The sequence below is a fragment of the Canis lupus genome, chromosome 20, assembly GCF_003254725.2.
Source record: "Canis lupus dingo isolate Sandy chromosome 20, ASM325472v2, whole genome shotgun sequence".
Classification (NCBI taxonomy): domain Eukaryota; kingdom Metazoa; phylum Chordata; class Mammalia; order Carnivora; family Canidae; genus Canis; species Canis lupus.
In genome coordinates, this window is record NC_064262.1 from 2220060 (window position 1) to 2231813 (window position 11754).

General features: G+C 41.8%; 1 protein-coding gene across 3 annotated transcripts in view; it reads left to right on the top strand.

Annotated features, from left to right (window-relative positions):
• KBTBD12 (kelch repeat and BTB domain containing 12) overlaps positions 1-11047 on the top strand; it is a 78686-nt gene extending 67639 nt beyond the window's left edge. The window contains exon 7 of one of the 3 annotated variants that reach the window (XM_025448096.2): positions 8547-11047. In XM_025448096.2, the coding sequence (XP_025303881.1) occupies positions 8547-8728 (182 nt within the window). In that variant the 3' untranslated portion in view covers positions 8729-11047. The remainder of the gene's footprint in view (positions 1-8546) is intronic. The other 2 variants (XM_035702462.2, XM_025448111.3) reach the window with 2 other exon arrangements.
• Positions 11048-11754: the final 707 nt, after the last annotated feature.

An 11754-nucleotide genomic window follows, 5' to 3' on the forward strand; every position in this document is an offset into this window, starting at 1 on the left:
TGAGTAAAATCATATATTTTGTCTTTCTCTGACTGACTTATTTCATTCAGCTTGATACTCTCTAGTTCCATCCATGTCGTTGCAAATGGCAAGATTTCATTCTTTTCTATGGCTAAGTATTATGTGTGTGTGTGTGTGTGTGTGTGTGTGTGTGTGTGTGTGTGTGTATTCCATTCATCTATCTATTGATAGATACTTGGGCTGCTTCCATATGTTGGCTATTATAAATAATGCTGCTATAAACATAGGGGTGCATGTATCCCTTTTGGATTAGTCTTTTTGTATTCATTGGATAAATACCTAGTAGTGCAATTACTGGATCATAAGATAATTCTGTTTTTTAACTTTTTGAGGGACCTCCATACTGCTTTTCACAGAAGCTGCACCAGTTTGCATTCCTACCAACAGAGCACGAGTGTTCCTATTTCTCCAAATCCTCACCAACACCTGTTGTTTCTTATGTTGTTGATTTAGCCATTCTGACAGGTGTGAGGTGTAGTTTTGACTTGCATTTCCCTGATCGGCGATGATGAGCATCTTTTCATGTGTCTGTTGGCCAACTGGATGTGTTCTTTGGAGAAATGTCTGTTCATGTCTTCTGCCCATTTTTTAGTTAGGTTTTTGTTTTTTGGATGTTAGTTTGATAACTTCTTTATATGTTGTGGATCCTGACCGTTTGTCAGATATGTCATTTGCAGTGAGAGATAATGCAGGTATTGTCATTTGCAAATATCATCTGCCATTTTGTAGGTTGCCTAAGTTAGTTTTGTTTCCTTCACTGTGCAGGTTTTTATTTTGATGAAATCCCAATAGTTTATTTTTGCTTTTGTTTCCCTTGCCTCAGGAGACATATCTAGAAAGAAGTTACTACAGCCAATGGTCTGACAGTGTTTTCAGTGTATATTAATGTTCCACAGAGGTAGAGATAGGAACTACATGGTTGTAAGATTCCTACATTCCACTTGAAACAATATATTCATTAGTTTGTTAAAAGTTAAATATGTATATTTTAATCCTTAGAATAACTTTAAAAACTATACAAAGTGGTGTGGCTAAATATTCAAGATAAATTATAATGGAATACTAAGACTATTCAAATAATTCAGAAAGAAGGAAAAGAGAAACAAAGGTACAAAAATAAAAGAAATAATAAAATAGTGACCTGAATCCAAATATACCAATATTTACATTAAATATAATGGTCTGTATCGGGTAATCTTATCTCATAGATCTTCCACTTGTACTTAAATATAATCTCATTTTTAAAAACAATGTTGGAGCACTTTGGTGGCTCAGACAGTTAAGTGTCTTGTCTGCCTTTGGCTCAGGTCATAATCTCAGGGTCCTGGGAAGGAGCCACCCATCATCAACAGAGTCTGCTTCTCCCTCTCCCTCGCCCCCCACTTGTGCTCTCTCTTACATGTGCTCTCTCTCAAATTCTTTAAAAAAAAATATCTTCCTTTTGGGAAAATGAAAATCAAAAAATTTACTGAAAGAATCATTTTCTATTTTAACTCCTACTTGTAACTTTAAACATAAAATGTATTCTATATTTCTTATAAATAAACCCAGAATGCTTAGTAGGAGTTCATTGACAATCCATTACAAAGAATACCAATGATCCCTTGATCAAAAGTGGTTTTACATATCCATTCTTTCAACTTGGTGGAAAATAAAAAGCCTTTGATTAACTGATTGAATTTATACACAAAGAATGTAACTATGCAACATGATTTTGTAATTACATGTTACCACTAGCTGGCCGTAAAGAGCTGTTGCTCCCCCTTCCACCTCCTTTGCAGATAGACAACTACATATATTCAGCCATTCATTTGTTTCTTTTTGCCCATCTGAATGGACTCTTGGCCTTCTCCACTAGGTGAGGCCATCAGTTGCTGGTCTTGCCTATCTGTGACACTCATGACCCTCTTTCCTGCTCGAGTCAGGGGCATTTAAATGGCCCCTTTCACTGGCATGTGGATCCTTCACTACTAGAGAGGGCGGGTAACACTCCTCAGCTGAGGACAAACCAACTTAGCCTGGGGTCTGTTACTCACGCTATGATTTATTATTTATTCACATCCCCATTCATTCAAAATGAAATAGAATTTGGGTTGGCTTATAGAGATGCATACACCACAATTAAGATAGAAATTAAAATAAAGGGGCACCTGGGTGGCTCAGTTGGTGAAGCGTCTGCCTTCAGCTCAGGTCATGATCCCAGGGTGCTGGAATGGAGCCCCATATCCGGCTCCCTGCTCAGTGGGGAGTCTGCTTTTCCCTCTCCCTCTGCCTGCCACTCTCCCTGCTTGTGTTCTCTCTCTCTCAATCTCTCTGTCAAATAAATAAAATCTTTCTTAAAAAAGAAATTAAAATAAATTGGGAAGTTGAATGGAGGGAAAATAAAGATAGAAAAATAAAATCAAGCAAAATGAGGTGAAGGTGGAACATAAATATGCCTGAAGTTCTTTTACACTGGCTATATATGGACTGCCAGTTTATCTCTGATCTCACTAAAGACCAGAGCAGAAAGGAAAGTATGCCCTGTTGGCAGTGTCCTCAAGGGAAGAAAGGTACACATCTTTTCATCATGGGAGAAAATTCTCCCCGTAGCCTCACGCAGAGTAGTGGGGAATACCCTCAATAATATTCTATAATGAGTAAAATGGCAAGTTGGCATTTCACTAAAGAGCAAATCAAAAGGAAACAATTCTACAAAGGACTAAAAATATCCTAAGTTTTTGGTTTTCTGATAGTCTGAATTCAAGAATGAAATTTAGGAGCACCTCAGTGGTTCAGTGGTTGAGCATCTGCCTCTGGCTCAGGTCATTTTCCCAGGGTCCTGGGATCGAGTCCCACATCGGGTCCCCACAGAGAGCCTGCTTCTTCTTCTGCCTGTGTCTCTGTGTCTCTCATGAATAAATAAATAAAAAATCTAGGGAGGGGGGAGAAATTTAGACTAAAGTGTGCTTCTCAAATTTTTCCACAGAAGTACCTCCAAAAACAGACAGCACTCCCTAAAACACATGGGGGTACAGCCCAAGGCAGTCCACCACACAGATGGAGTTTCTTTGATATCTCATTTTTTACTTCAAAAAAAGCATGTGAATTTTTTATTTACTTCATGTAAAAGAATGTTTTGAATTGCTTACCATTGGAGGTGTCAGGATGCAGGGAGAGTTTCCTAACTCCTTTAATAATTAAGATGCTGTTGCATTAAGTGTGTCTATTTTTAGAAAATTAACTAAATTGAAAAGAGCCAACACTGAGTTCAACCTCCAGTTTCTTTCTCCTTATTAGTCTGATAATGTTTCCAGAACCCAAACTCACATAAATAGGTAAATATAAATGCCAACCACTGATTCCTTGCTTTATGAGCTCTGTTGGTAGAAATTTAGGACAGCACCCAGGATAGCCCCACGGAGACGTTTGGCACTGCCAGGTGATTCTGGGTGGCAGCTGTGGCAGTCTGCACTCCACAATCAGGCCTATGTTCTAGTACACTATCTCAGAGCTTTCGTACTCAAGAAAACTCGCTGGTTATCTTCTACGCTTCTTTGCCACTAATGCAGTTGTTTTCCTTCCACATAAAGTAAGAGATTTATAGAAAAGATGGTAATATGCATACTTGGTTTTTAAAAAAAAATATCTCCCAGGGGCACCTGAGTGACACAGTTGGTTAAGCATCTTGGTTTCAACTCAGGTATTGAACTCGGGGTCCTAGGATTGAATCCTACATCAGGCTCTATACTGGGCAGGGAGTCGGCTTGAGGATTCTCTCTCTCTCCCTCTCTCTCTCTACCCCTCCCCCCTCCATTCTCTCTCTCTCTCTGTCTCTCAGATAAATAAATCTTTAAAATAATATCTCCTCGGTCAGCCCTGGTGGCACAGCGGTTTAGCGCCGCCTGCAGCCCAGGGTGTGATCCTGGAGACCGGGGATCGAGTCCCACGTTGGGCTCCCTGCATGGAGCCTGTTTCTCCCTCTGCCTGTGTCTCTGCCTCTCTCTGTGTGTATCTCTCATGAATAAATAAATAAAATCTTTAAAATAAAAATAATATCTCCTCAATAAACACTGAAATGAGCAGAAGGAAGCAAAATTAGTGAAGAGAACTGTCCACTCTGCAATTATAAAAGGCCCCAGCCTGCATTAATTTGAATAAGGACACTGGAAGCCTTCATCCAGCTAAAACAAAGCAAAACACAAACAGTAAGCTAGGTATGGCAATGGGAAAAGACGCATTCCAAGACAATGGCAGTAAAAAAGACAGAAAAGGCTATTTCGTCTCAATAGGAGTAACAAGCAAGAAGACAGAACAGCTGTACTGGACACCTGTCATGGTTTAGGCACCGGCCACCTTTCCTGCAATAGTGCCCACAGCCACAGCAGCCAACCCTATGAAGGAGCGGTGGTAGTGCTCTGCCCTGACAGGGCCTCGTGACAAGCCTCTAGCTCTCCTCAATTTGTTGAGCTACCTTCCTTCCAATAAATCCTCATTTTGCTAAAGCTAGCCAAAATTGGTTTCTGTTGTTGCTACCAAGAACCCTAATGATACAGCAGGCATGACCCTTTTGCAATTAATAACTTTGAAATATATAAAACAGAAACTTTTACATAAGGTAAGTAGATAAATCCACAAAAATTACGTGGACTTTAAGGTATCTTTCTCAGAAACTGACAGATCAAATAGATATTTTTTAAAAACATAAAGAGATTTAGAGCTATGTTAATTTAAGCTAATTATAATTAAATAAAAGTTCAAAATCAGTTCCTCAATCTCACTAGCTATATTTCAAATTACTCAATACCACGTGCCTAATGGTTGCTGTATTGGACAGCATGGATTATATAACATTTCCTTTATCACAGAAAGTTCTATTGGACAGAGTTGGTGTAAAGAAAATGTGATATACACACAAGGAAAATTTTTTTAAAGATTTTATTTATTTATTCATGAGAGACACACACACAGAGAGAGAAAGAGAGAGAGAGAGAGAGGCAGAGACACAGGCAGAGGGAGAAGCAGGCTCCATGCAGGGAGCCCGACGCAGGACTTGATCCCGGGTCCCCAGGATCATGCCCTGGGCTGAAGGCAGCACTAAACCACTGAGTCACCCGGGCTGTCCACATACAAGGAAATATTATTCAACCATGAAAAAGAAATCCTGCTATTTTCCACAAGAAGGATGAACCTGGAGGACATTATGCTAAATGAAATAATCTGGACACAAAAAATCCCAAATATTATACCACATCACTTATATGTGGAATCTAAAATACTCAAATTTACAGATGTGGAGTGTGGAATAGTGGTTACCAGGGCTTGGGGTAGAGGGAATAGTGATGGTAGTCAAAGGCTACAAACTTTAAGTTTGTAAGTTCTGAGTAAGTTCTGAAAATCTAATGCATAGCATGGTGACTATAGTTAACAATCCTGTATTGTATACTTGAAATTTGCTTCAGTGCTCTCAACATGCGCACGCGCGCGCGCGCACACACACACACACACATATACACACAAAGGTAACTCTATGGGGTTATGGATGTGTTAATTAGCTTGATTGTGGTATTCTTTTTTTATAATAAATTTATTTTTTATTGGTGTTCAATTTACCAACATACAGAATAACACCCAGTGCTCATCCCGTCAAGTGCCCTCCTCAGTGCCTGTCACCCATTCACCCCCATCCCCCGCCCTCCTCCCCTTCCACTACCCCTAGTTCGTTTCCCAGAGTTAGGAGTCTTTATCTTCTGACTCCCTTTCTGATATTTCCCACACATTTCTTCTCCCTTCCCTTCTATTCCCTTTCACTATTATTTATATTCCCCAAATGAATGAGAACATACAATGTTTGTCCTTCTCCGATTGACTTACTTCACTCAGCATAATACCCTCCAGTTCCATCCACGTTGAAGCAAACGGTGGGTATTTGTCGTTTCTAATGGCTGAGGAATATTCCATTGTATACATAAACCACATCTTCTTTATCCATTCATCTTTCAATGGACACCAAGGCTCCTTCCACAGTTTGGCTATTGTGGCCATTGCTGCTATAAACATCGGGGTGTTGATTGTGGTATTCATTTCACAATGCATATCTTAAACATATACAATTTTGTCAATCAACCTCAGTAAAGCTGGAAAAAAGTATATATTCACTTTCATACCTAATTTTGTGTTTGTAATTTTGTGATATTTTCCTTAAAGAGGACCATCAAATTTGTATAAGATTCAGGCCCCACTTATTGGTCTCCTCAATAAGCTGTGGAAAATACAGTAATACCATGATGTCCTCCTTCATCCAACAGCCTAGTAGTTATGAGCACAGGTCTTAAGAACCACATATTTGGGTGCATATTCTGGCTCTGCCACTTCTAACTATATGCCTGTAGGCATAGCATTTAATTGCTGTAAATTTTTCCTAACCCATAAAACCGGAAAAACAATAGTACCTGCTCACCTTATTATGCAGATGATACAACATAATGCTTCAAATGCAGCCAGCACATTAAGCATAGTACACAGTAAGCATAGAATGAATATCAGCTCTTAGTATTTTATGATGTTTGGGGAGTGAAAATTCTGTCAGAAAATGCAGGAGAAAAAAGACATCTTCAGGGAAACAATATCTGCAAGAGTTCATGGTAGACCTCCTCTAACATATATACTTGAGGCACAAGGAAAAGTATCTCAGATGAAAAGTCTAAGATGCAAGATATAATGAAGAGCAATGAAAGTGTAAATATGTGGGTTAATTCTAAGTAAGCATTTACTGTGTAAGACAATAATGATAATGTCTTGCAGAGTGAAAAGTTACATAGAATTAAAATACACATCGGGCAGCCCGGGTTGCTCAGCAGTTTAGCGCTGCCTTCAGCCCAGGACGTGATCCAGGAGACCCAGGATCAAGTCCCACATCAGGCTCCCTGCATAGAGCCTGCTTCTCCCTCTTCTTGTGTCTCTGCCTCTCTCTCTCTCTCTCTCATGAGTGAATGAATAAATAAATAAATCTAAAAAATAAATAAAATAAAATACACATCAACAGTAGCTAATAAATTAGGAGGATAGTAAATATAATTGTTCTAAAGCCCTCCAAGAAGGTCAAGTATTGATTATCTTTAGGTCTTGATAAGCTAAGTATACATGTTTTACTTTTTAGGATAACCACCAAAAAAAACCAAAACAAACAAACAAACAAAAAAACCCAGAAATGGAGTTTATAACTTCTAAACCGTAGAGAGAAGGAAATAGAACAATAAAAAATACCCAGCCAATCCAAAAGATAGCATTAAAGGAGGAAAGAAAGAACAAGTGAGACAAGGACAATCCAGAAATGAGGGGGTAAATTTAAACTAAAATACTGATAAGTAATTGCATTAAATGTAAATGGACTAAATGCTCCAATTAAAAGACAAAGATCATTAGAATGGTTTTTAAAATCCTACTCTTTAGTATGTATAATATCAGTCAAAAGAATGCTAATGGAACTTATTCTAGAGTACAAGGATACTCAATGATAAATTTATAAATGGTAAATTTATGTGTACTTAATAACAGACTCAAAATGCATACACTAAAAAATGACAGTACTAAAAGGAGAAACAGATAAATCCACAATTTTAGTGGGATATTTTAACACAGCTCTCTCAGTAACTGGAAGAACAAGTACACAAGTCAGTAAATACACAGAAGTGTTGGCTAACATGATCTAATGAACGCATAGAACATTGCACCAACAACCGAGAAGCTGACATATATACTGGGTGCATTCACAGATGCCTTTCTCCTCTAGCTTCTGGTTGTGGTCAGCCAGTGGGAGGCAAGAGCAGAGATTGTTAAGTGAAAGGAGGGTAAAGTCAGGGCATTTACTGTCCCCACTCCCTCCCTGTGTGGTTGCTGAGGATGGCTGCTCCATCTTCCCCACCTACATCTGCTCCTGTCAGGCTGTACACTCCAGACATTGGCCTTCTCCAAGTCTAGTACCCACTCCTCCCTTTGCAGCCTCTCAGGTCTACGGGTGGTAATGGCCCTTGCTATTCTTAGTGGGTCTTCCTGAACCCTGCCCACACCTTTCCAACAGTCCCTTCACTAAATTCTCTCAAAATCACCCACTTAGGGTGTGCCATCTGTTTCCTGCAAGGAATACCCTGGTTGAGTATTAGCATCCCTATCTGCCTTTATGGAAATATAAGCTCAGGGAGGTCAGCAACTAACACAAGGTCACAAGCTGTATATCCTCTCTAGATGTAAAAATAAGGACAGTTTCATCCCTAGCTCCCAACATTAATAAATTATTAAATTTAGACAATAGTGTGCTCTGTTGGTATGTCAATTATTCAAAAAAATTTTAATGTGAGTTATAAGATGGCCTTTTTTAGTTTTTTAAATGTCAGAGACATTGTGTCTTCCATTTAAAGTATGCTTATTCTGTTGTTTGTCCAATTTTTGGTTCCTAATGCCTGTTAGAGGAAGTTGTTTAATAGGGTGAAGCTGACCTCTGAATTTCATACCCCTATATTTTGTCTTCCTACTTTGCTATTTTTCAGATAGACATGAAGTTATCTCCAAAGAAATATTGGAGCTGGACCCATGGGAAAACCAATGGAATGTTGTAGCCATCAATGTCCTCATGCATGACAGTTATGATGTCTGCCTGGTGGCCAGGATGAACCCCCGAGACCTCATCCCCCCACCTTCAGATCTTGTGGAAGAAGGCGGTGAGCACTGAAGTCAGTGTTCACTGTAGGACCTCCTGCTATGTTTGCACAGGAGGCATTAGGGATGGAGAGAGCCCATAGGCACCAGCCAGTCGCCCCGAACGTGTGTGTGGCATACTTAGCAACCCATGTGCAAAGCAGTGTATGCTGGGTGCTATGATAGGGAGTGTGCAGAGTCTGTGCTCAGGGACCTCCAGTTGGCTGGGATGGACAAGACATTACAAGGTCAAATGTGGCAACAACACAGGGAGCACACAAGGAATGAAGAGATGGAGGGACCTCACGCTGCTGGGGACTCAAGGACAACATTGCCAAGGAACAGGCCTTTTACTGGGGCCTTGAATGGTGAGGAAGAAGCAGTCCCATGGGTGCAGCTCATGGGGACATCACAGAGACAGCTGAGCAACGGCCTAAAGCTGGGTCTGATTGCCTGGGCTATAGGCTCTGCTTCTAAGGCTGGAAAAAGAGGTTGTAGATAAGTGATCAACACTTGGAAAACCAAGGACTTTGGACCTGGTCTCCAAGCAGGGGAATCATCTCAACATCTTCTGAAGTTAAAAGAAGATTTCTCTTTGTGTTCTGTTCCAGTTTCAGTCTTACAGAGACTTTCTATTCTGGTGTAGACACTCTTCTACTTCAGTGGCGTTGCCCAAAATGGGGCTAGCAGTGAACTGCAAGTTCCAAACAGCCCAGGCACTCAAGCTCGACCACAGTGAGCAAAGAAACTGCACCCTCAGCCAGGTCTGTGTCAGGGACAGGGATGGGGAGCTCTGCTGTCCTGGCCCACTCTGCAAGTGTCCTGGACTAGACTTATCCAAGCTGCCCTTAAGCACACATGACCTCCTGCAAATTGGCCCTGGCTGCATGCAACTGGCCTAGGCCATGGATAGACCAGGCTCTGGAGTGGAGGAGAGAGGAGGTCCATCCTCTGGGCTGCCTGCTGCCTGCCGTCTTACCCAACCTTTGTAATATCTTCCCCAAGATTGGAACTAGAAATGGAGCTGCCTGCTTCAGCTCACAGTTGAGCATGATCAGAAAACAGCCACTCCCAGAATATATTGTGGAGTTGACATTTAAATGACACATGAGGAATCCATCTATTTTACTTGCCATCCATACTTCTGGAAGCACAGTGGATTCAAAGACTGCATTTTGGTAGCTGTTCCTCAATAACTTCTCCAGAGTTTCCCATTGCACAGGGCTCTTTTTTAAACAGGAATGGTCAGTAAATTCCCTAGAACTTTCCCAGAGGGAGACAATGCTAGATTGAGATAGCTCTTCTCTGATGCAGAGCTGTGTGACCATGATGTCCGTCAGTGCATCCTCCCAGGTCCCAGCTGCTAAACCAGGCAGATGAGGCAGGTCTGTGGAAGCTGGAGCCAGATGGAAACCTGCTTCTGTCACCATGAAGAGGATCCCCACTTAGACCCAGTGCGGGTTGTCCCCAGGTAGGCCAGACTTCCTAAAGTCAAGGGCTGTGTCTGTCACTTTGCAGTTGTGCTACTTGGAACCTACAGTGATACATCTTTTAGATGCATTGGGTTCGAGATCGAGGCTCTAGTGCCAGGGTTGCTACTTAGCTAACTCTGTGATCTTGGGCCAGGTAACCTTTCCAAAGCCTATTTTCTCCATATGCAGAAAGGGAAGAAAAATCATTTTAGAGCTGGTATGAGGACTGAGTGAGAGAATGCTGAGCAAAGTGCCTGTCAGATACTAAAATACTAAACAGCCTTTAGCTGCCATTATTTCTAGTATCATTATCACTGTAATCTGCGTTGTCCAAAGCATAGTGCCCACAACCCACTGCTTGAGTGGACTCTCGTGGGATGGAGAGGAGCTGTGCATTTCATTTGAGATAGTTCTTAATTTCCCAGACTCGGCCACTCAGCTCCTCCAGGTGGTGTGCAGATAAATAAGCATCAGCATCTATTTTAAGCGTGCTTCTTGTCTGACTTTCATATTTGTAATTAAAAACAAGATATCTCTACCCGCCTGCTGTCGGATATTGTCAGAGATTCACCTTCGAACTCCTACCACTCCTGTTTTCGTTTCTTCATGGGGGGACATGTATGTCATGGACCACTCTTAAAAAAACTTCGACTGTTTGCCAGTTCTTGTCTTTGCAAGGCAGGATTTCTGGACACTGAGCACAGAACATAGCAGAGAAATGATCTGGAGGCTAAGGCTGGCAAGAGATGGCAGCTGTCAGTACACCTGGGTCCTGCCTATGCCCACCAACAAAGCGCCACTGTTCTCACCAAATTGACTTTATAATGAGCAAATGCTTTCAATTTGACCTTGCAAAATAAAAATGTACTAATGAAAGATCACTTTTGTTGCTCTTCATGTTGCAATCCAATGTAGATTTCTCTTGAAGAAGGAGTTCCTGTGCCCAGGAATTACTGAGCATCCCAGGGAGGGCAGGGAGGGATGACCCACCAGAAAACCACAGGAAGCAAGCAAGGCCCAGCTTGGACCTGTGGTGGGGTGGGGGAGGGCAGGAGGTGCCCCACTGCTGGGACAGTTGAAGCACAGGAGAATGTCAGGAAAAGGGGATGGGGCCAATCACAAAAGACCTCAAATGTCATACCAAGGAGCCCGTCTCTACCTGGGCACCCTGGTTTCAGGCAAGAAGTCCTACAGGAACATCTCTCCACAGCGCAGTGTGGATGGGCAGGGTAAGAGCAGACATGGGCACCAGTCCTTGTCACTGACGCCAAACTGACCTCAGGTTCGAACATCGAGTCCATTGTACAGAAATGGAGGGTGTCTGTGGTTTTCTGGCCGATTCAGAGAGGAGGGAGATACTGGGGGCTTTACTACAGGAGCATGGCCAGTTAGCCAACACCAAAAACCAGAAAATCTTCTAAGGGGTCATGCCCTCTCCACCAGTGACCCTTAAAGACAGCCACCACCCAGATGGCTTTAGCCATTCACACCAGGCCAGGGTGGGGACCACCAAGATAGAGGAGAGACTTTATAGTCAAGTCACCCCACTTCTTTCCTAACCCTAGCAACCCCAGCTGGTCTCCATCCT